The 24292-nt window shown below is 55.1% G+C and overlaps 1 protein-coding gene, 1 long non-coding RNA gene and 1 other non-coding gene across 13 annotated transcripts in view; 2 read left to right on the forward strand and 1 right to left on the reverse strand.

The window, feature by feature from the left end:
• Positions 1–360: 360 nt before the first annotated feature.
• Positions 361–22842, reverse strand: RTL1 (retrotransposon Gag like 1). Its single transcript, XM_045452120.1, has 3 exons — positions 22730–22842; positions 14958–15020; positions 361–5419 (listed from the first exon to the last, which is right to left on the reverse strand). The coding sequence occupies exon 3, from the start codon at positions 5332–5334 to the stop codon at positions 1336–1338; it is 3999 nt and encodes a 1332-aa protein (XP_045308076.1). The 5' UTR covers positions 5335–5419; positions 14958–15020; positions 22730–22842; the 3' UTR covers positions 361–1335.
• Positions 13648–24292, forward strand: part of LOC123584324 — a 91896-nt gene continuing 81251 nt past the window's right edge. For 9 of the 11 annotated variants that reach the window (XR_006705329.1, XR_006705326.1, XR_006705325.1 and 6 more), the window contains exons 1-2: positions 13648–16077; positions 19711–19793. This is a non-coding gene — a long non-coding RNA (uncharacterized LOC123584324). The remainder of the gene's footprint in view (positions 16078–19710; positions 19794–24292) is intronic. The other 2 variants (XR_006705324.1, XR_006705330.1) reach the window with 2 other exon arrangements.
• LOC123584729 lies at positions 18637–18713 on the forward strand. Its single transcript, XR_006705675.1, has one exon. It is a non-coding gene; the product is annotated as a small nucleolar RNA SNORD112 (small nucleolar RNA).

Genomic DNA, 24292 nt, shown 5'->3' on the forward strand with positions numbered 1-24292 from the left:
TCTGTGCTCCCCCTGGAGCCCCCTCCCCTTCCCAGGGCAGTGCCCCCGCCCCCCCTCCCCCCACTCCCCCCCCCCCCCCCCCCCCCCCCGTCCCGCCCTTTCCCCCAACAGCCATTATGATCTTGGCCTCCACTGAGAGTGGTCTCATGTAGGCGGAAAGGCCCAGGCAGAAGATGAGACTCCACCCCCAGGGGGAGGCAGCTCCCGGGGTCCCACCCCCATCCCAGCTTGTGTTACTGGCACGCGGTGGGGCCTGTTTAGGGGGAGGGCCCAGACTCCCCCTTTCCACTTGTCCCCCTCCTCCATCCTGCCCTACCTGTCCTCCACCTTCAGAACAAACCAGAGTCAGATAATCTTTTATTTTGCTTTATTTTAGGGGTGGGAAGGTGGCGGGGGGGGGGGTCTCCTCCCCGTGGCAGAGAGCGGCGGTCTGGTAGGAGCTAGCTGGCTTAGCACAGTCCGCTGGGTGGTTGGGGCCTTCCTCAGTCTCTCTTGGCCCCCCCGCCACCGTGGACCTCCGGGCCCCTGTGCTGTCGGCGCCGGGAGGGGAGAGGGAGCCCCACCAAGTGAGGCCGCCCCCTCGGTGTCCTGGGAGTCCCGGGGACTCTCGAGGACGCAAGTTCGGTGAGTACTGGTACGTCGGACGTTCTGTGGAGAGGAACCGTCCAGGTAAGGGCAGAGTTCAGGGCCAGGCAGAGTCAGCGTCAAGGGAGCTGAACCGGAGGGTGGAGGGTGGGCTGGCTTTGCAGCGGGGTGGGCGAGGGAGGTGCCACGGCGCTCCATGAGGTGTGAGCGCGGGTGGGGGGTGGGGGCGGGGGGATGGGGGCCCAGGGGAGCAGCGGCACCGGTGGCGGAGGGAGAAGAAGTCAGTGGAGCCCGCGAGGTCAGTGTCCCAGGGTGGCTCATGGTGGCCACTCGTCACTCCGGGGGTGGGGCGGGTCCCCGGCCCCTGCTTGCTTGGCTGCGTCTGCTGTGCCTGAGTCTTCACCTGGCCTTGGGTCATGGGGTCGTCTGCTCACCACTGCTGTCTCCCTCATTGACGTCACTCCCGGCTGCAAGCCTGGGACCTGGGCAGTTCAGACGGGACTGTGGTTGTGTGGCCCTGAGCCGGCTCTCTGGGTCTCTGATGGTTGGATAGCCCGTTGCTGTTGGCCACAGACGATGCCGCCCTTCTCGAAATGTTTGCCCTTCTCGAGGGGGTTCCCCTTGGGTCAGGAGTGGCAGGAGTGGGGCGGGGGCCGTCGCCGGATGCGAGCGAAGCAGGCCGAGGCACGGGGAAGGCTGGAAGGAGACTCGGTGGTGGTGGCCGGGCGCGGGGCAGAGGAGCGGAGGGCTTCACTCGGGGCTCGCGTCGTCCTCGCCAGTCGGCGGCTCCTCCAGCCTCGCGCCCTCCCGGGGCTGGCCCGCCGGCGTGTAGACGGCGGTCAGAAAGCGGGTCAGGGCCCTGGCCGCCTGCTCCTGGCCCAGGGGGTTGGGCCGCCCGCTGGCGCCGCAGAGGGCCCGGGGCAGCTGTCGGCTCAGGAAAGCGAGGACCTCAGAGGGCGCGGGCAGGTGTCGGCGGGGCCGCAGGGCCGCCTCGCGCACGTCGCTCTCCGGCTCGTCCTGCGAGGTGTCTTGCAGGCCGTCATGCAGGCCACACTGACGGTAACGTTGCAGGTCGTCTTGCAGGGCTTCTCGCGAGACGACATCCTCATCGCCGACGTGCAGCTCCAGGTGGCGGGGCCCTCCCGGGAGGGGGCGGGCGCCCCCCGGGGGGCCGACTCTGACCCCGAAGGACTCGCACAGCATCAGCCAGAAGCCAGGCGCGAACTGCAGGCCCCGGAGGGTCAGGGGGCGCAGGGCCCGCTGGGGGCCCGGGAGCAGCCCGCCCAGCTCCTCGGCCGGGACGGCGCTGGGGCCCACGGGGCGGGGCACCGGGGCAAAAAGCCGAGCCGCGGCGGTGGCGATGCCGCTGCCCGCGAAGAGGGCCGTGGCCTGGCCGAGGCGCAGCCAGCGCCTGGGGGGCCGGGCCAGCGCCGGGGGGGCGGGCCGCGGGGAGAGGCGGCGCTTCAGCCTCAGCAGCACGAGGAGGGCCGCCACGGCCAGGGTGTCCTTCCAGAACAGGAGGCCTCGGAAGAAATGCAGAAGGACCGCCCTGATCTGGGCCACGCTGAAGTGGGCGAGGAAGCTGTTGAGGATTTGGTCGATGGGTATCAGGGCCAGGAACTCTTGTTGCAGGTTCCGCCCGGTCGGCGCGTCCTGCTTAGGCGCGTCTTCGTTCTCCTCCTCCTCCTCCTCCTCCTCCTCCTCCCCGGAGTCTAGCGACTGCCCCCGGGGGGCGCCCCCCGTCGCCAACGGCGGCCTTGCCCGGGTGCCGGTGTTGCGCCGGAAAGGCCGTCGGTTGAGGTTTCTCGCGGGCGGCAGAGGCCGGCCCCCGTCTCGCTCGGGGCGCTCCATGACGTCGAAGTGGAAGTGTGAGAAGAAGAAGACCCAATGGCCGGGGAGAAGTACGGTGAGCCTGTCATTATTCAGAGAGGCTAGATCCTCTGTGTTGAGAAGGATCATGATGGGCTCCTCGGTGTTCTCCAGGTAGCGGCACCATACCGTGAAGGCAGCCCTTATTGGAAGGATCTTCATCTCCAGTTGAGAGTAGGCCACTTCGATAGCCGAGATATTGCGCGAATAGAAGGCGCAGGAGACCCTCTTGCCGGTTTGGTCGTCTATTTGGACGAGGGAGGCGTGCAGAGCCGTCTTGGTGGCTCCCGTTTCCAAGTAGAAGGGGTTCTGCGGCTTGGGGTGGTGCAGGAGGGGCGCCTTGCGGAAAGCCCGCTTCAGGCACTCGAAGGCCTCCTGCTCCTCGTCCCCCCAGGAGAACGCGTCGCTGGTCAGCAGCTGCCGGGCCAGCGGCTCCGCGATGGTGGTGAAGCGCTCCACGAAGTGCCGGTAGGGGAAGATGAATTCGATCAGGTGTTGCAGGGACTTCTTCGAGCCGGGGGTGGGGTAGCCTGTCACGGTGGTCACAATCCTCTTGTTTAGCTTCACCCCTTTGGGGGTTATGACGAACCCCAGGAACTCGACGGTGTGTCGGTGGAACTGGCTTCTGTCCAGGGAGCAGTAGACGCGGTGGTGGCGGAAACGGACCAGGACTTGTCGCACGTGTCGGAAGTGCTCCTCCTGGCTCATGGAGTAGATCAGGACGTCCTGCCCGTAGGAGAGCACGAAGTAGCCTAGCATGTCCTTTAGGATAAAGTGGACCACGTCCTGTGGGATGGTAGGGTCTGAGGATAGCGGGAAGGGCTGGTAACTCTCTGTCTCTTGAGGCTCGAAGCCAAACGCCGTCCTCCATACATCTTCCGCTTGGCGAATGCTCGCGCTTTCCTCCACGATGGTGCCCCGCAGCTCCAGCTTTGTGAACCATGTCGCTCCGTGTAACTGGTCGAACAGTTCTGGGATCATCTGTACGTAGTCCTGTCTGTTGGTCAGCATGTCCTGCGGGTCCCAGTATTCATCCCGCGGCCTGGCACTTTCTTGCACCCTGGCACCCACAGGTTCCCACGGCGCGATGGAAGGACATTCGTAAAAGGTCTCGCTGTGATCACTGTCTCCAGCCTGCTGAAGCTCAGAGGGCTCTGATTCAGAAAGATCATCGGATCCGTCTGAGCTTGGCTGGTCGGAAGTCTCATCATCTGCTTCCTTCGGGTTAAACACGTCGGCCAGGTCGGAGTACAGGGGCGGCAGTCCGGGCAGCAGGCTTATGGCATGTCTTTCCAGCGCGATGCATGGCGGGGGCGGGCGGAAGCACTTCTGCAGACAGTAGGGAGAGTGGAAGGTGCAGCGGCCTTTGATCCAGTCGACGTCGGGGCTATGGGTCCTGAGCCAGTTGACGCCTAGTATCACGGAGAAGTTGGGGGACGGAACGATGTCGAATTCGATGGGCTCCTGGTGGTTCTGGTGAATGCACACCAGGGGCTCCGTGTGGAGCCAGACAGGTTCGTTGCCGACCAGTGAGCCGTCCACGCTTTGGACCATCTGCGGATAGGGCTTCTCGTAGAGCTCGACGTAGTGCTCTTGGGCAAACCTCTCATCCATGTAGTTGCCGCCTGCCCCCGAGTCCACCAGGGCCTGAACCGCGACACTGTGGTAGGGGTTCACCCTGATCAGGAGCAGCATGAAGAGATGGTCGCGGCTGATGACGGGGCGGCGGTCACGGGACAGCCAGCTGCTCACCATCCACCTCTCCGGGGCAGGTGAGTCGACCCAGGTCAGGTTCCGCGGGCGGGCCTCTGGGGGCAGCCTGAGCATTGCCCTCCTCTCTGCCAGCTTCTCTTCAATCTGCAGGACGAGCACAATCAGGCTGTCCAGCGAATCCGGCTGAGGGACCCTGAACAGATAATGCCGGATCTCCTCGTTGAGCCCCTGGCACAGGTGGGCTTGCAGGACTTCATCCGACCAGCCCAAGGTGGGTACCAGGCCCTGGAACTCGTTGATGTACTCCGTGGCGGTGCGAGCCCCCTGCCTGATGTTGAACATGGCGTCTTCCGCTACACGCAGTGCCTGTCGGTACTCGAACATCCCTGACATGGCCTCTAGGAAGGCCGGGAAGTCGTCGATCAGGGGGCTGCCTTCTTGCACCAGCGCTGTGGCCCACTCTAAGGCCATGCCCGAGAGGTGGCAGATGACGTACCCCACTCGCAGCCGGTCGTTGCAGAACATTCTCGGGTAGCTCTGCAGGATCAGCTGGCAGAGCACGATGAACTCGTGGTATTCCCTGCGATCGCCAGAGAAGCGGGACGGGACGGGCAGTTGGCCTGCGTGGATTCCTTTCATCAAGATCTCTTCCGCCACTCTTTGTTGCTCTCTGAGGTCTTGCATGCGGAGGTACAGCGAGATGATGGATCTCACCGTGGCCATGAACTCCGAAGTCTCGGAATCCTCCTCGAGGTGCCCCTCCTCTCTCGCGCTGGCCAGGTCAGTGTCGTCGGCTTCTTCGTCTTGGGCTCCCCATGGGTCGTCTGATGCTCCTTCCGTCCCGCCAGGTGCCTCGCTGGACGGATCCCCCACTTCCTGATGTGAACCATTGCGTGACTCCTCCAGGTCTTGGAGTAGGTCATTGGGTGGATCCTTTATTTCCCTACGTGGGCCACTGGATGGCCCCTCCATGTCTTGGCGGAGATCAATGGGCAGCTCTTTGATTTCTTGGGCCGGGCCCCTGGCCGGCCCCTCCGCCTCCCTCGTGCCGCTGCCTGATGTCTCCACGGTGGTGTTGGATGAGCCCTCGGAGGACTCCATTTGTTTTGATGATGGATTCTTACGCTCCATCATCGTCTCAAATGAGTCTTCAGAGGGTTCTATCATTTCGTCGGATGGAAAGGAGTGTTCTCTGAAGACTGGTAAGGTTGTGACGCGTCCGGTCAGCGACTGGGACCGCAGCGATCAGAATCTGGGAGTGGGAGGCGTGGGGGGGGGGGGAGTAAAGGCAGCTGTTTAGGGACTCACGGGGTCAAGGTGAGGTTCTCTGGGCCAAGTCAGATGCCCAGCTCATCAGAACAGAGAGAAACTGGGGAGAGCCTCCCATGCCCAGCTTAGGGAGCCCCAGGGAGAGAATATCTGTCCGCCCCTGACCTTCTCCCTATTCTCCTAGGCTTACTGGGCCTATCTGGCCCGCCTGCTTCCCCCCCACGGCTGTGAGAAATTCACAGCCCATAAATTCTGTGAAGCAGTAGGCCCAGAGCGGCCGCCGTGGTAGGCAGGCAACCTGGCAGGATGCGCTGGCCGCTTCATCTGCCCCTGGCATACGTGCCTGGTCAACCCTCCCTCCCTTCTCTGGTCACCCAGAAGTCACAGAAGTCATATGTCAGTGCCATCCCGGAGCAAGCCCGGCCCCCCCCGGTTGTGAGGTGGGAATCTCTAGCTAGCTGATGCCAACTGTTTAACAAGGTCAGGGGAAGGGGGGGGGGTGGAAATGGGCAGGTTGGCCCCAATCCCATCAGTTGGGTCAGCAGCCAAAAATAGCTCTCACTTCCTCCCTCAGATTCACAGTAGATATTGGGCTGGTGCTGGGGGAAGGGCAGATAGAGACAAGTCGGCTTTCATTTCTCCCCCGTACACGTCTACAAAAACCCTACTGTGCGCCAGAGACTTGCACGCGTGTGACTGGGTTCTAACTCAGATGTTTGGCTGATTTCTCTTACTGTTTATTCAGTTTCCAGTGTCCGCATCTCTGAGCTTGTCAGGGAGATCTGCAGATCCGGTCCCTGCCCCTCCTAAAGCTGCCACTTTCCCAAGATCAGCCTCTCTGTGGGGGGGTGGGGTTCAGGGATCAATTCTGCATGTGCAGACATGTGTACATGGCCCTCCGGTCTTACCCGGCAGGCTGGTTTTTCCCTCTAGCAGACCACCCTCCCCGCCACCCCCCCCCATTCCGCTGCTGGCTGGTTTCTCCCCACCTCGGTGTCTCTAGTAGAGCTGGGGTAGTGAGTAAGGGGTGGGACAGGGAAGGGCATGAGGTGTCTCTGACCTCTAATTGTCTTGGAAGGGAATTTTGAAAGTTGAGTCATGGGTGGTTTTAGTGGGCTGAGGCTGAATTTAAAGCGATGTTTTGGTTTGGGGTTATTTGCACATTTCTTCTCCGCTGGGAGAGCAAATTGAATTCTGGTTATCCGAAAGATTAGTTCTGTGGTTACCGCTCTGTCTACATTTAACACCTTTTGTTACTTGTCAGTTTCCTTCTTAGCCACGGGGCCCATCTTTTAGGAAAAAAAAAAAAAGCATTCCCTCATTGGCTAAAATCCAAACTTCCCTACAAGATACGCGATTCTGATCTGCTGTTTCTCAAAATTAAGTACATTCTTGTTAGCGTGACTGTTAAATTCGATCCTGCAGAGCTTCTGATTAAAAGGTTTTGTTGTTTATTTACTGTTCACAATATGAAATCCAAACCTTTTAGCGTAAAAATTCCTGACACAGAAATTCACCAAAATCATTTCTTGGCTAAAATGTAAAGGCCTTAGAATAATAAATTCTGCACATGTCATTCCTCAAGGTAGAGATTACATTTTTTACCACGATTCACCAGTTATGTATAATCACCATCATCATCATTGCGTCACCATTGCCATCTTCACCGTCACCATCATAACCATCGCTATTGTCACCATCGCCACCATCACCATCGCCATGGTTGCCATTGTCACCATCACCATTGTCACCATCGCCATTGTCACCATTGCCATTGTCACCATCACCATTGTCACCATTGCCATTGTCACCATCGCCATCGGCACCATTGCCATTGTCACCATCACCACCATCACCATCACCATTGCCATTGTCGCCATCGTCACCATCACCATTATCACCATCGCCATTGTCACCATCGCCATCATCACCATCACCAATGCCACAATATATACATAGCACAGTACCTACATTAACTCATTTGTCCTCGTTGAAGTGCTATAAGGCATTTGCTATAATAGTACAATTCCAAGTTCCTAATGTAAAGTTCTGATTGAAATACAAAATTTGACTAATTCATCTGCAGACTCATCTATTAGAAATCAAAATCCCCTTACGTCTCTTAAAACCCTTTATTGGCCAAAACTTAAAACTTGAAAATTTGAATTGGCTGAAATTTAAATTTTAAAATGGAAAAATTTGAGTTGGCTAAAATTTAAAATTTCAGATATAAAATCTGTGCATGTCTTAAAACTGTTGAAACCCTTTATTGGCTAACATTTAAAATGCGTTGGCTAAAATTTTAAATTAAAATTTAAAATGAAATCTATCTCTCTTAAAACCCTTAAAACCCTTTATTGGATAAAATTTAAAATTGAAAAATTTAAGTTGGCAAAAATTTAAAATTTTAAACATGAAACCTGTATAGGTCTTAAAACTTAAAAAACATTTTATTGGCTAAACTTTAAAACAAAATTTCAGGGGCACCTGGGTGGCTCAGTCGGTTGGGTGTCCGACTTTGGCTCAGGTCACGATCTCACCATTCATGGGTTCGAGGGCTGTGTCCGGCTCTGTGCTGACATCTCAGAGCCTGGAGCCTGCTTGGGATTCTGTGTCTCCCTCTCTCTCTGCCCCTCCCCCACTCACACTCAGTCTCTCTCTCTCTTCTCTGTCAAAAATGAATAAACATTAAAAAAAATTTTTTAAAAACTTAAAAATTTAAGTTGGCTTAAAGTTAAATCTTAAAATTGAAAAATTTAAATTGGCTAAAATTAAAAATTTCAAATATAAAATCTATATCGCTCTGAAAACTTTAAAGACTCTTTACTGTTTAAAATTTTAAATATAAAATCTCAGTATGTCTCTTAAAATCTTTAAGACCCTATATTGGTTAAAATGTAAACTCCTTAGCCAGATAATTTAAAAACTAGATTATACCCTTAAAATTTTTTTTTTTTTACGTTTACTTATTTTTGAGAGAGAGAGACAGAACACAAGGAGGGCGGGGCAGAGAGAGAGGGAGACACAGAATCCCAAGCAGCCTCCAGGCTCCAAGCTGTCAGCACGGAGCCTGAGGCGGGGCTTGAGCTCAGGAACGAACGGTGAGATGGTGATCTGAGCCAAAGTCAGACACTTAACAGACTGAGCCACTCAGGCGCCCTTAGGTTCTGCCCCTTTTAATATAAGTCCATACGTCTCAACATATTTACAGATTTGACGATATAACTGATTAAATCATTCACCTTTCTTGTTTTCAGTGTAAAATCTAATACCCTTGGCATGTTACAAAAACCTGATCTTCATATGCCTTAGCATCAAAGGTCAAACTTTTGTCAGGATACATAAAAGTTGTCCCGTAACTGCTCTATTCAAACTTACGAAAGTTTCTTTTCATTGCTTCTGATATCAAGTTCCAATCACTTAGCATAAAATAAAAAGTTTTACCGTGTAATGTATCTGCAAACTGATGGATATAAATCCCCAAATCTTTCCAGGCCACTTCTTAAACTTAGTTTTGAAGTTTATTGGCTTAATTCCAAGCCTCTAAGCATTATATAAAAAGTTGACCGTGTCATTCCTCAAAATAAAAGGTCGCACTTCCTTGCAAGGTACACGAATTTGGTCTTGTAATTTATGCTTAATGCCTTATAAGATTGCTTAATCACCTATGAGATAAGATCTAGACTCCTTAGCAAAATATACACGTATTGCTCCCTGATGTCTGCAGACTACTCTTATCAAACACAGAAATCTTACCATGTCACTCTCTTAAAATCTCTTAATGGCCCAAATCCAAATTCCTTAGCACAGCACAAATATGTATTCCCGTCGTTCCTCAAAATAGGTCCAAACTCCTCAGCGCGGTATGTAAACTCAGTCATAGAACCTCTGCCTAAGACCTGCCCCGCCTCTATACTAACTTGCTATCAATGATCCGGTTGGTTCGGCATAAAGTGCAGACAGGGCGCACTTGGGCCGAGGGGTAGCTTCTCTGAGCTGCCGATGCGTGCTCTTTATCTGGTTCATCAAATCCAGACACCTTAGCATAAAATACATTTGACCAGCTAATTCCCCCGCAGACGAAACTCTCATCAGTCACTCCTTAAAACCCTTTACTGGCTAAAATCCAGCCGCCTCTGCACGAGGGTTCAAAAATGAGATCATATCCCTCCCCAAGATGAAATGCTCTCACATAAAATCACATCTCCTTGGCATGTTATAAAAATCTGATCATATTATCTTTACCATAAAAACCCAGTCTTGTAGCTCCGCCAAAATGCATAAGTTTGATCATGTAACTCCCAATTTAAGACGTTCCAAGGTTTCTGCATTGCCCGTAACATAACGTCCCAACTACTTAACATAAAATGCAACATTTTACCATGTAATTTATCTGCAGACTGGTCTATAAAAAAACCCCAAATCTCATCCCGTCATTCCTGTGAACCCTTCATTGGCTTAAATCCAAACTTATTAGCATGATATAAAAATTCGATCTTGTCATCCCTTAAAATAAAGTTCACACTTCCTAGCACGGCATATAAAATTTGATCCTGTAATTCCTTCTTAAAATCTTAACAGTGTCTCTTAATTGTGAAATTATGGAATAAAAGTCCAAATTCTTAGCACAAAATGTAAATTTTATTTTGTAATTTCTCTGCATAGTATTTATCAACCACAGAAAACTCTCACCGTGTCGCTCTCTTAGAACTTTTCATTGGCTAAAATCAAATTTCTAGGCATGGACAGAACTCCAGTCAAGTTAGAGCCTCAAAATAAATTTCAAATTTCTTTACGTGATCCCAGCGTTGATCCTATAACTCTTACGATTGGAGTTTTTCAGTTTTGGTGTTGACACCCGTCAAATCTCTGAAAGCCAGACATTGGCACCCCTCGAGATAGAAAGTGCAAAGGTTTTTGCAGGATACTTAAATTCGTGGCTGTTGCTTTTGTATTTACAGGTTTTCAGTGTTCCCTGTGTTATAAAGTCCAAAGCTGTTAGCCTTAAAATACATTTTTTCACGTTTTTTTCCTGCAGATTTATCTTCCACAAGCAAAAATCTCACCATCACATTTCTTAAGACCCTTTGGCAAGAATCCAGACTCCTTAGCATGATATAAAAACTGGTTCTAGTCACTCCTCAAAATAAAGACCCCCCCCCAATGCCACATCTATTCCTAGAGTCCCGCTTAAAATCTTTTCCTCTATTTTCATCACTAACAACATATATCAACATCTCAGTATCTTCAATCACGGTGTTTGTAAAACCTTGCGAATTTCATGTCTAAGGCATAAAATCCAAATGCCTGAGCATGAAACGAAAATTGGACCAGATATTTGTTGCATTAAGAAAATCTTTACACTTGCTCAAGTGCTTAGAAAATAAAGCTTCAGTTCCTTTGCACGAAAGCAACAATTTTCACCCTCCCCAATTTCTAGATGCAGTTCTTTGCTCCTTCACACTTTACTCCTCAAAGACCGGGTTTCTTCCTTCCTGCCTCTAAACTCATCTTAATTTTAGAGTCCTGGCTCTTTTTATGTTGTTAAGCTAATCCCTCTGTCTACATTTCATTAATTCATTACAGCAACATGTCCCGATTCTTTTTTCTGGGCCAGGCACTGTGTGCGCTCCCTGAGACGGGAAGAATTGGAAACAATCTTGCCTTGCAGAACGTCCCTAGCAAGGAGAAAAGGACCACACCCTCATGTCAGATGTCGCACTGGAGGTGAGTGCAGGGTCCTGGGGGGCCAACATCAGGGATCTCCCTCTATTGCTGGCGAGTGTCTCTTTCGAGGCTCCGCTGGGCTCAGCTGCCTGTCCCTTGGGGAGGACTTTGGGCATTGTTGGAGCATTGTTTTGCAAAGCGCAGGTGCCTCTGCCCACCCCCCCCCCCCCACCACGTCTGGCTTTCTAAGGTGGCTACGGGCTTCCTTCTGACTCCTGCCCTCCAAATGTCCATCTGCTGTAGTTGGAGAGCCCAGAGGCTGCCCTACCTCTTCTCTGGGCTCTCCAGAGGTAATAGTGTTAGTCTGACAAATGTAGCTCGATAAATGCTGAGGTCTCAGACCTCAAGACAATTTCTTGAAGAAATATCTATCTACTGATCTGGCAATTCCCACCTTAGCAAAAAAAAAAAAAAAAAAAAAAAAAAAAAAAAAAGAATTAAAAATAAATAAAACTCAGGATTTAGTGTACCTGGCCTGGGTCAGAAGCACCCTTGAGGTCTTTGAGTCAGACCCTCTTCCCCCCGACACTCATAGACAGACACCCCGGCCTCACCACCTTCAGTGCCGAGAGCCTTCTCGGCCAGGTCAGCTCCCTGCTTGCTGCTGAGCAAGTGGCCCATTGGGTCAAGGCCGCCAGCGTGAGTCTATGAAGGGTTGGGTGTGTGTGGGGGGGGTGGCGGGGGGGGCCAATCCCTCCGCGAATACCTCCTCGTGTCAGCTCACTTGTACAGTAAAGGAAATCTGATTTTAAAAATAGAGCTTGGAAGAGGAGATGTGGGGTATTTAGGAGCAGAGTTGAGCCTGGGGCGGGGATCGGGGGAGAGGTGAGGACAGGGAGGGGGTGTGCAGCCCGAGTTGCTGAGGAGGAAGGTGGAGAGCCTAGAAAGAGGAGACGGGAGGGCAGAGGGGAAACGAGGGACCACGGCGGGGGGGTCCTCTGACACGTGCTCCCCTTTCTTTCCTCCCTCTCAGACACCAGCACCGACCCCTGTAGCCTTGGCCTTCTGGGTTGCCAGAATGGTCGTTAGGGCTGGGGCCAGGTGAGGATCCTGGCCTGTCTTGGCCCGCCTCCAGGCTGTCCTCGGAGCCACTTGGGTTTGAGGGACACAGCTACCAGGTCTTGAGGGCTAGGTCCCCTTGAAATAAATGCCCCCCTCCCCTGTTTACTCTCTCCATTGCCCTAGACCTGCTGAGCATCACGACGGGGGGTGGGCACGCAGGGACACCAGCAGGGCTGCAGGTTGGTAGTGATTACTGTGTTAAACTAACGTCGAGGTCAAGATGTGCCCTTGTTATGCCAGGGCCGGGGCTCCTTGGTCTCCTGGTGTAGACCAGTGGTGAGGTCACTCTCCCCACTCTGCTTGCCAGTTGGGACTCCGAGGTGGCTCCCCGAGAGCCCCATGAGGACCTTGGGTGGGTCCTGGGTCCTGTGGACCCCTGTGGACCCCTGTTTGCCTCTTCACCCCCTGCCTTGTGGATTAAGACCACCTGGGCCCTACAGCTGGGAGACCCTTCTCGTCTTGACCGAGAGCAGCCAGCTCTGGTTTTTCTTCCCTCTCTTCACCTGGGCACTGGGCCTCAGATGTCGCTGGGAAAACAGTTTCTGGGAAGGGGGTGGCCGTGACTCGGGACAGACATGGAGTTACTGCAGAGCTGGGGGTCGCCCCAGGGCTTCTCCAGCCCCAAACCGCTGTGTGTGGGTCCCCATCGAGGCGAGGGGTGGCGCCCCCGACTTAGCAGTAGGCCGGTGGCCGATTCCCTGTCAGCCCTCCCTCCTCCCCGCTGCCTCCTCGCTTGACTGGCAGCTCCAGGGGGCAGCTAGCTGGATCACTCTGCCCAGAATAATCCTGGGAGGGACTGGGAGAGGGGTCACCCATGAGAGTGTCCTTCTTCCTTCGGTTGCCCAAACGGGCCAGACCAATCAGCTGCTCCCCAGGCCACGCTTGCCTTTCAAGGCAAGCGGGCAGAGGAAGGAGCTGGTGCCAGCTGCCCGCCTGGGACCCACGCTCACTTTGAGCATGACCTTCTCTTCCTGGGCCCTCAGTTTACCCAGAACTGCAAGGAGGGCTTGGGCAGGGGGTGTTCTCACTCTGTTCCTATAGCTCGGGGGTCCTGGGAGGTGCCTGAGGGGTGACCTGGGGAGCAGCGGTAAGAAGAGGGGGTTGGCTGAGCAGATAGAGCTCAGCGACCCCACCCTGACTCAATTCCGGAAGCTGGGGGTCCTCATTACTATTTATTTATTTATTTTTTTTTTTTTAAATTTTTTTTTTTTCAACGTTTATTTATTTTTGGGACAGAGAGAGACAGAGCATGAATGGGGGAGGGGCAGAGAGAGAGGGAGACACAGAATCGGAAACAGGCTCCAGGCTCTGAGCCATCAGCCCAGAGCCCGACGCGGGGCTCGAACTCACGGACCGCGAGATCGTGACCTGGCTGAAGTCAGATGCTTAACCGACTGCGCCACCCAGGCGCCCCACCTCATTACTATTTAAAGATAGTGTTAGAAATTGGGGATCCTCATACTATCTCATTTAAACAGAGGTCCCCGCATACAAGTCGTGCCTGGGAGCACAGCCTGGCTGGTCCTGTCTGGTTTATCCTGTCTGACCTTGGAGCGGGAGGAGCGGGGTGGTTTCAGGGGAATCTCTTTGGGTCCCTCTGTGCCTGGCGTGGACGGGCCAGGAACTGTAGGCCTCGGGGCAGAGGGTTCTTGGAGAAGGGGGGTGAGGACGTGGAGGGAGATGAGGGGGGCTCGGCCTTGATGCAAGTGGAAGTATGGCCAGAGTGGGAGGCAGACTCCTTCCCCAGGGGAGATGGGCCCCTTGTAAGCTGGGAGACACTCCCGACAAGGAAAGGCCTGGGATTACCATGAGGACTCTTGGGACACCTGTTGTAATTGGACGGTCAGCCCTCAGAGGACATTTTCACGCCTGGGCCAGCTTTAATTTCCACACTCACGCCGTGAGGCAAGCGAGTGTGCCGGAGCCTCAGGGCCGAAGTGACTTGCCCCGGAGCTCTAATTAGCAGTGGCCGTGGCATCGGGAGCGAGACCACGGAGCGTCCCGGCAGCAGCCGGCTGATGAGGGAAGCTAGCGAGGGGTGGGCTGTGCACAGGTGGAGGCGAGCGCCATCCAGACGGGGGCAGTTAGAATTCATTTATCGAAACTGATGTTTCCCCGGCGTCTGCTCTGTGTCGGGCACCATCCTCGCCGCCTGGCCCGGGACAGAGTTCCCATTGCCCCGCACTGAGAGAGCCCAGGTCAGGAAGGAAGAGACGGTGTGCAAAGTCAAGTGTTCCCGTTTCCACCGTGGAAGGAGAAAGCAGGAACGCGTGCCCTGGGTCGGGGGTGGACAGTGGCCGCTGGGGGGCCCCGAGGGAACCTCGGCCAGAGAGCCTGTTTTCGTTCCATGGTATCCGTATGCCCAGCCTCGTGACCCGACGGGAGGCCAGACCAGAGGGGGCCTCAGTGTCTGCCCCCATCGCCCTGAAAAGGTCACGTGGTCGTTGCCAGCTCATTTTGGCTAATTTGGTTGTCGGCAGAGGGACAGGACAGCTGGCCTTGGACCTACTAATTATAGCCACTCGGGTGTTTGAGCGAGGTACCTAGTCCCCCATGTCGTGTTTTTTTTCCTGCAGACAAATGCTCCCTTTGACCTTTGTTCCTGAGTGCCGGCCGGCCAAACCCCTGTCCCATGTATTGCCCAGCACAGCGCCCCCCACCCCACCAACAAGCCCCCCCCCCGCCCCCCCGCCAGGGGGAGGTCAGCATGGTACCTCCATCACAAGTCTTACCTTTGATGCACTTGTTCAGCAGCTCTGATCCTGTCGCCTTGTCGACTGGAATCTGCCTTCTTTCTACAAAGTAATCGGATACATTTATTTCTTTAATCGTGAAAGTCCAGGCCTTGGGACGTGCATGCACGTTTCCCTGTTCTAACCCCAGCCCGTTCCACAGCCTGCCTTCCTGCTTCTCTCCCAGGCCTGTGTCCCATTCCTACGTTCGGGTACGTCCATCCTACGTCTTGAGTACTTACTATGTGCCAGATAGCCTGTGAAGGTGTTACTTTTATCGTCCCCGTTTTCCAGAAGAGGCACCTGAGGCTCGGGGGCAAATCTCGAATCGTTCACAGGCCTGACCTCATTCTCCAGCTGGGTCTGGCCTGAGGTCGCACCTCCCGTGGACGCACAAGCCACCGAGTCCACACTGGTGCTCGTGCTCAGCTCTCCCCCTGGACTCCCGAGCTCTTGGCAAGACCCCTGTTCTTGTCAGACCCCCAGTTGGCTCTTGGCAAATGCACATGAGAGTTGATGTGAGTCTGGGGTCTGGGTCCCTTGTGTGACCCCGAGAAAGACTCTTGTAAGTAGCATCTGCCCAGGCTGCTGGCCCTTCCCTCACCTGGGGCCCCGCCCATGGGGGCCCCCGTGGTGTTCTGTCCTGCCCCTGGTGCCAGTGTGTGCCTGCTATGCCATCCCACCCTCCCTTGGCACACAGTAGGGCTGCAGGCAGCAGGTGAGGCCCGAGGCGGCGTCTCCGAGAGGGGGGCTCCGAGAGGCGGGCTGAACTCTGTGAGCAGTCTCTTTTCCCCCCTCCCAGGTGGCTGGAGGTGAGACAGCTTTTCCCCCAGAAAGGGAGCAGATGCCTGGCCCAGGATCGAATCGAAAGGTCTGAAAAATGCATTTATTTTTTCTGAGTTGTAAATTTGGACAATTTGCAAATGTGTGGGCCCCTCAGAATGGAACTAACCTGAGCCTTTTATTTTGCAGTTGAGGCTCACTGCCCCCTGGATGGGCAGTGAGTCAGTGGATTCCAGAGGCCAGGGTGCGGCCCAGCCCTGGCCCCTGTACCCTCGGGATACCACACCTGCCCAGAGGGGAATGGGACCCTCCTACGCTGACCCCCACAGCAGACCAGGTATGTGCGCCCTGTCTTTACACAAGACTCTGGGGAGGTAGAGGCAGTGAGGAGTACAGGGTCACATCGCATTAATGTGGGAATATGATGAGAAACGCAGAATAATGCTGTTACTCTGTTACGTGAAATCGAGGGAGGTGTTAAAATCTCTGACCATGATACACAGGGGTGCCGACAAGCGGGACATCTCTGATGGGGGCTCGGGGGGCCTGCTGGGGGCCAAACAGGGCCGGCTCCCTTGGGTGACCTTGGTCAAGTGACAGTGAATCCCCCTCTCCTTCTGTAGGATGGGGACAGCCATCTTCAAGTGTTGCCTTGACACCTTAGGTGAAATCAAAATAGAAAACGCTTGGCACATAGTAGGCACTCAACACAGATAGAAAGAACTCTTACTTGAGGGGCATCTGTCCCCGGCCTCTTTGAAAGCCCTTCTCGTTTTCATCGAACCCAGAGGGAAGACCAGGGGAGTAGGGACGGTCGGGGTCAGTGTTGGGATCCGGAGAGCCTTGAGTCAGCTATATGACGTGTACTGGCATTGCCTGGATTTATGTAGCCTCCTGGAGGAGTGAATGTCTTCGTGTTGAATTACCCTGGCCCCGAGGTGGATGCAGGTGATGTCAACCTGGGTACCACATTTTATTTTTATTTATCGTAAGATACTTCCTATCTGAAGAACGATGACAGATACCCCAAAGTATTCACCGGGACCAAACCCAGGCCAAAAGAAAATACTATGTAATAAACAGCAGGGCCTCGCGTGCAGGAAAGGCGATTAAGAGCTGGCAGACGGCTGGTTAACCTGTGCTCACATTTCTTCCGCACAAAGTCACGGTTGAAAATAGATCTCTGCCTGGCAGGGGGGAGGAAAGTTCTAGAAGGTCCCTGTCTGTGTTGGCGAGAAGACTCTAACCGAGGGATGGGTTAGTGGCTCTGTGCAGTTGGAGGCCAGGCTGGAACCGGACAGAGGGCTCAGACTGATGGGATTTAAAGTTGGCTTAGTTTTGTGTTCTGGGCGGGGAGGCCTCTGAGCCTCGGCCCCTCCATCTGCGGACGAGACTAGGATGGGTTTTGCCGCACACTCAGCCCCGCGCCTGCTCGGGGATTCTGACAGCCGAGACAGCTGTGGAGGGGCCTGGGGAGTTGAGTCTGAGGCTTAGCGAGCAAGCAGGAGCCGAGGTGTCTTGGGGAGAGGGCATTCTGATGGGAGGCCACGGTGCCATGTGCTACCCAGGACAAGAAGGGGGGCAGATGGGTTAGAAATAAATACCCGTGCCCTTGAGCCTCGCTCCCTCTTGATTAGAGCTGGGGGGTGACCATGGCAGCTGTGGGTTCTGCACGGGAATCTCGCTGTCAGAGGACACGGCAAGGCCCCGGCTGGCTGCCTGCAAGTTGCGGCGGCTGTTGACGCATGTGAGCCGAGGGGCCGCCGCTCCCCGGAGGCCCGCCCGTCCACTCCGCCAGGCCTATCTCATGTCGAATTCTCCTGGAATTCTCATTCCGGTTAGCTAATCCCCGAGAACACCGGCCAGGGCATTAACTTTTGGGGCCTCTTAAAGACCGAAAAGGAAAGTCCTCCCCGATGGGTGCATTGCAGACAGCCGCTGGGCGGCTCTGGAAGGATCTGGGGCCTGTGGGTGGCGAAATCGCAGCCGGCAGGCACATACCTGCTGGCCTCATGTCACTGACACGCCATCGGGAGGCCCCGGGGCTCCAGCTTGAGAACATATAAAATCGAAAACGGAATGATCTTTGGGATAAAATAAATCCCCGCCCCCCCCCCCCCCATGTCTGCAGAGCTTGTTTTGGGGTAAGTGCCTGATCCTGGGCCTTCAGCCAAAATGCTCATTTTGTTTTTGTAAAAAAGGAAAACAACCCCTCCCCCCACCCAAGCCCCACAAACAAACAAATGGAAAAAAAAAAAAAAAACCAAAAAAAAAAAAAAAACCCCACACAAAATGTTTATTTTAATTATGCAAGAAATGCACTGATAATGAATACACTCATTACTAAAAACTAAATACTGCACATAAAAGCTAAAGCCATCTGTACCCGCCCCCCCCCCCCCCCCCCCGGCCCAGGCCCAAGCCCAGCTCCGCCCGCCCCCCCCCCCCGCTCCCCCCCCCACCCCGCTGTTATCAGTTTCAGGTGCAAGGCTCCAGACATTTTTCTGAGCACTTATGTACGTATATAAATAGATCTCTGAAATAGATGATTTTGTTTATTTTTTACGCAAACTACATCATAGTGTCCGTTTCCTTCTGCGTAGCTTAGCATTTGTCTCCACACAGGCATCCGCTTGGAGATAATAAAGATCGACACAGCGTTCCTTAGAACACACCTTAGTACCCTGTAATCTGCGTGCACCCGGGTTGCTTTAACCCCCTCACCGCTGCCGCTGCCGTGAAAGCCCCAGGTCCTTACCCCGTGGGGACGGAGCGTGGCGGCAGGTGTCAGTAATTTCTGAGCTCGGGATCTGAGGATCAGCTCACAAGTGTTTATGACATTATCACAAATGAATATATGGATGCATAAATTAGCAAAATAAAAGAGGGCCAAGCCTGGACCAATGATGACGAAGTGTTTATGAACAAAGAATCATGATTAATCTAGTTCTGCGCAAAATACTGAGGTCCATTAAAAGACAATAGGTCTCCGCTGTTACATTCTTTTTAAGAGCTGTTTAATATTCCGGGGTATGTAAGCACCATTGTTGATTAGACCCTCTCCTATTGTTCAAAATCCCAGCTGTAAACGTGCTGGGGGGCAGCGGGGGAGGGGGGGTGGGGGAGAATGTGTCCGGATAGAAGCTTTGGTCAAAGTCCTGGTCGTTTGGGCGGGGGTGGGGGTGGGTCACAGGCTCATGGGTGTTTGTTCTATTATTTATGCAAATAAATAAAAGTGAATCCATAAAATAAAAGTGATCCTTGCACAAACGAATGAGCGCGTCATGAACCGAAATTTTAATTCATACAATTTTGCTCAACCGGTGCCCATTGAAAAGGACCTGAGCCGTTCCCGTTTTGTTATTGCTAACAGCCCTGCAACGAGCTTTTTTATAGCTCGGTCTGTAAACACATCTGTGGCTGTTCCTTTATCCCCATTTCTTGGAGGTGGGGTAGCTGGGTTAAATGGTTTGCAAAGTTTATTTTCACTGTGTGATCTTTCTTAAATGCCATTTTGACCTTGTCACTGTCTTGCTTTTAAATCCTCCCTCTGACTTCCTGGAACTTCTGGGATGTGATCCAAAAGCCTTAGCCTGGCACGTAGGACCCTTCGGGGTCTGGGTGGGAGCTTCCCAGCCTCTCCCCTCACCCCTTGTCCACCCCCACCCCTGCAGGCACACTGCGGGCCTGAGCTACTGCTCCTGTCTGTGTGGGCCCAGCCTTTTACACTTGGGGGCTTTGGCCGTGACCTTTCAACCGGCTTCTCTTGAGCCCTTAGGACCAGGCTTTGAAATGCACCCCACGGTGAACTGCCCCTAACACCTCCTTCAAAAGTCCAGCAAAGTATAGTCCCCCCAAAGGGCAATGCCTCATTGACATGTTTTCCTAGTTCAGGAGAAGGTTTTGTATTTTTCTAGAATTCATGACCAGCCACATGTTAATCCCCCCCCTTTCCTTTGTCCCTGTCCAGTGCCCTCGGCCCCCTGTGTTGCCTGGATCTGACTTCCCCTGACTGAAAAGACCTCCCATTTTCTCCTGAGGACTGCACACTGGGTGAGTGCTATGAATGCCTTCAGACCACAAACACACGCCTGGGAGCCCAGGCCTCCCCCCACTGCCCCAGACTGCTCTGTCCTGCCCTCTGGGGTGCAACACCAGGTTCCCTCCATGCCTGCCACGAGGACCCCAGAACCCTGGGTCGTGGTCTGTGAGTGAGGGATGAGAGCATCTCCCGGGCGAGTGTGCTGGTGATGGGTTTGGGGGACATAACCGTGGCCTGGCAATGGTTGATTACGTCTTTTATGAACTTCTCCTTGCGAGAGGAAAAGGGGCCTGGTCCCAGAACCTAAGAAGGAGGTAAGTCTTCGTATGTGACAGCAGAGCCACCGGCTGGGGGGATGGTGAGGGTTCCAGGGACAGGGTTGTGTTCGAGGAGCACAGGTTTTGGGGCAGAGGGACTGTGATGCCAGATCCACATCACCCTGGGGTCAGAGGGCCTCACCTGCCTGTGAGAGGGACAAATGTCCCTCGACCTGCTCCAGGTTTTGGTCCTCTTTTTCTCCCCCCCAGGGTGGTGGGTGGGAGCCACCCTGAGAAGCCGGCCATCTTCAGCACAAACCCAGCTACAGAACGGACATGGCGTGCATGTCCTTGGCAAGGCCCCAAGAATTCCTGTGCCTCAGTTTCCTGATCGGAAAAGCATACGTACACACCGCGTAGCGATAGGCATAGTGAGACAATAGCAGAAATAAATCACTCAGCGCAGTAGCGGCTGGAAAACAGGAGCTTTTCCCATCTCGGCCCGTCTGAAAGGCTTCACCTTCCCTCCCGGAGACCCGCAGGGGAAAATAAAAAGGCTGGAAGAGTATGAGCAGGGAATAAAGGCCCCAGAGCAGACCCCACCCCCCACCCAAGGGAAACACCGGCCTTTCTCTCTCAACACCCCGGGGCCGGGGAAGGGCTGCCCCCGCCGGCTTTAATTGGGTTCTCCTGAAAAGTTTGGCAATAGTTTATTTTATTTTATTTTATTTTTTTATAAATATATATAAAACGTCAGACTGCTCTTCAGGCAGATTTTTTAGGCTTGTATTTTATAGGCTTTGGCAAGGGCGGCTCGGAAGGAACAGTGGTTATAGTCTCCAGAGGTTAATAATTCCTGGAAAAACTTCTGGCTAAACCGGACTTCTCCTGAATTTCACAGAAAACGCTCCCTGGGCCGGGCCCAGCCTGAAGGAGGTTTTTGTGCGTAGGGCAGCCTTACCTAGTGCAAGCATGGGCTCGTGTGTTGCCTTTTACACAAAAGTGAGCTTCCTCGGCGGCTGTGGGGCACAAAGACTCCTCTCTCCAGAACGTTTGGTTTATTTACTCTGCAGTAGCTCACCCAGGGCTGTTTGTGGAGCTGCTTCAGTCTCTGCCCCTCTACCCTCTGCCCTCTGCCCTCTGCCCGCTACCCCTCTGCCCCGTAGCCCCTGCTTCATGCTGAAACCCCCCCCCCTCCCCACCCCCTCAGGCAGGGGCAGGGACGCAAGGGCTGGGACAGGGACAGAGGCAGGGGAGCCCGCCTCTTTGTGTCTGGAGCTTTAATGGGGAGGGGAATAGTGCCTCCCTCTCAGCAGGAGCCCCTTCCCCAGCCTGCCTGCGCCCCTGCAGCCCCTGCAGCATCGGGGGCTAAAAGGTTTGCTGCCCTGTGGCCTTTGCCTGGTTAGGGATTGGGGTCAGGTGACTTTTCAGACCCACACCAGTGTAATTCTGAGCTCTTTCCTTGCACCACCCTCGACCCCTGACCAGAAACCTTTATTTGCAAAATTTCTCCGTGTGCGTGACTTCTGTTCCGCACCCCGCATTCCCTCCCCTCCCCCATGAAATGCCGCAGAGACAGTTACGCATATGCAAATACCATTTTACCCAACATTTTCGAATGACAGTTTCAAAGCAATCCTTTAATAGATTAAAAAAACGAGAGCAGTGACAAAATAACAACAAAACCCCCAGGCTCTGACAAGCAGTTTCCCCAAGTGCCAGCTCGCAGCTCCTAAGAGGGGCTGCGGGGGGCAGTCTGTCTGTCTGTGGGGAGCCAGCCTGCACTCTCCACCAGCAACACGCTGCTGCCCCCCCACGGCGGGTCAGAGCAGCTGTTGGGACCCCGACAGTGCCCTGGCTGGATTGGATTATCCGGAGCGGGACAATTAGGCTGCAGTGACAGGAGCTCCATCCCTGGGTCCCCGGTGTCTCTGCCCTCCCCGAATCCTACTGTCCCGTGGAAGCGTGTCCCTGCCTCGAGGGTGAGCTAGGGCAGCCTGGCCCTTTCACAGACAAGGAACCCGGCTGGCCCCTCTGCCAGCCTGTCACACACACACACACACACACACACACACACGCACGCACACACGCACACACACACGTGCACGCGCGCTGAGTGCCTGCACTGGAAACAAAGACAAGAAAACTCCTTTAGAAACTGCAGAACAGAGCCTCGTCTGGGGAGGGGTCCCCTGATAAAGGCCCCATCCGCCCAAAGTTCCTGGGAACCGAGCCTCCGTGAATGGGCCTGGAGAGCCAGCGCCCGATGCGCCGTGGGCCGCATTCATCAACATGCAGGCCCCTGGGCCCCGTCACCGGGCGAGGGGGCTTTCACGAGTCCCCAGAGCATCCAAGTCATGGTCCAGCAGCCGGCTGAATCCGTGGCTGCGGCCCAGCCTCCAGAAAAGGGCCCTGCTTTTCCCATGACCGGGCGGCCTCTCCACTCACCAGACCCCCCTCCTCCTACTTCCCCCGCAGGAAGGCTCCCCCCGCCCGCCGCACCAGCCTGTTGCCCCAGAGAGGACCCAGGCCAGCCTTTCTGGGCCTGGGAGCTGGGGCGGGCACTTGGCCACTCCAGGTGGCTCGGCCCGGCCCCCCCCCCCGCTCCCCCCCCCCAGATGGGGAGTTGGCTGCAAGACAGCCCCCCACCTCCCCCGCCCCCACCGCCCCCGCTGGCCCCGAGCACTCACCCCCATTCTCTGCTCCTCTCCCTCACTGCCTCATTGTGACAGAAGCGCTCCACCAGCCATCTCGGTGCCTTTGCCATTCAGCTCAGGGCAAGGTACATGGGAAAGTCTGTGCATCCTTGCTCTGACCCCAGCCTGCCTCCTCTGCAGCCAGCCCCGCTCGGGACTTAGCTCTCTAGGAGCTTCTCAGAGGCCTAGACGTGCGGGCTGCCAGCCCGGGCAGGGAGCCTTGCTGCAGCCTCCCGGCCAAGTACCGGCCTGCCTCTCTCTGCTCGGATGCCTCCCGTAACAGGGAGCTCCCTCTCTCCCTGAGCAGCCCGCTCAGGGCTCGCACACCGAGCTGCTTTGCCGAGCCCTCCCCTGCTTCTGCCTCTGCCTCCGCTGCTCCGCCACAGCCCCCTGGCCCCCTCTGCCCTCGGCTCTTTGCAAGGCGGCAAGCTCACTTCAGCCTTCTCGTCTCCGGGCTGACTAGCAAGCCCCCCACCCGCCGAGGGATCAGATTTGGGGTCCCCGTCCCCGTCCCGATCACAGCCGTCTACACCTGTCCCGGGCGCCTCTGCCCCTGCCCCGCTTGGGTCTGGGACGGAGCCCCTTTGCCCTGCTGTTCTGCCGAGAGCCCAGGGGAGGGCGCGGGTCTCCCCTCCCAAGTCCAGCTGCTCGGATCTCTCTGTGAAGCGGCGTCTGAGCCCTCCGTTTTTTATGGCCCCTTTGCTAGTTGCCAGGGAGAACGCTCTCTATGCAACCCCCTGCCTTTTCTGCAGGAGCCGCTGGCGGCTGGCCGGCCCTGGTCAGCCCGCAGCAGCGGCAGCAGCAGCGGCAGCAGGCGGCCGCGGTGGGGCTGGGGGGCTCCCGAGACAGACACACCAGCCCGAGCCGGACTCCCCGCTTCCTAGCTGTGAGACCACGCGATTCCCTCTGCTTTTCAGAGCCTCGGCTTTCCCCTGAAAAGTAGATAAGAGCGGGGCTCCCTCCCCGTGAGACGGAATGAGATAAGAGTGGCCTCGCACACATCAGACACTTCATGAACGCTTACGGAGTAGACAGCGGGACCCAGGGAGGGAGGCGCACGTGTAACAAGTGGCGTGCGAGGAGGAAAACCGTCTGGCCTTTCGGGAGACCCTGCCCCGAGTACAGACGGGAAGCTCGCCTGCCGGAGACCCCTCTGTGGGCTCAACCGCACGAAACATGTCAGCCAGAGGCAGCCCCTGGCCTGTGAGCTCACAGTAGATGCAGCAGGCGGCAGAAACCGCATTTATTGCATTTTCTGCATTTCTTGCATCAAGAATTCGCGTTGTATGTGACTGCACCAGGGGCCCCAGGGTGAGGCAGGAGGGAACACTTTTCCCTGCCGCTGCATAGAAGGGCTAGCTTAGGCAGTGGTGGGGGGCCTCTGGGAGCCAGAAACCCAGTGGGGTCTGGGCATCCCACAGACCGTGAGAAACGGCCATCCACCCATGCGCCCATTCTCCAAACCACCACAGCGTACCTACCTTCTCAGGCCCAGACCCGAGGGGGAGGCTGGCCACCAAGCAGTGCCGGTCAGCTTCCTGTCCTGGAAACTCAGCC

The sequence above is a fragment of the Leopardus geoffroyi genome, chromosome B3 (genome assembly GCF_018350155.1).
Source record: "Leopardus geoffroyi isolate Oge1 chromosome B3, O.geoffroyi_Oge1_pat1.0, whole genome shotgun sequence".
Taxonomy (NCBI): Eukaryota; Metazoa; Chordata; class Mammalia; order Carnivora; family Felidae; genus Leopardus; species Leopardus geoffroyi.

Coding starts and splice junctions, on each gene's coding strand:
- RTL1 (XM_045452120.1), bottom strand. CDS start 5,334: ATGATAGAACCCTCTGAAGACTCATTTGAGACGATGATGGAGCGTAAG.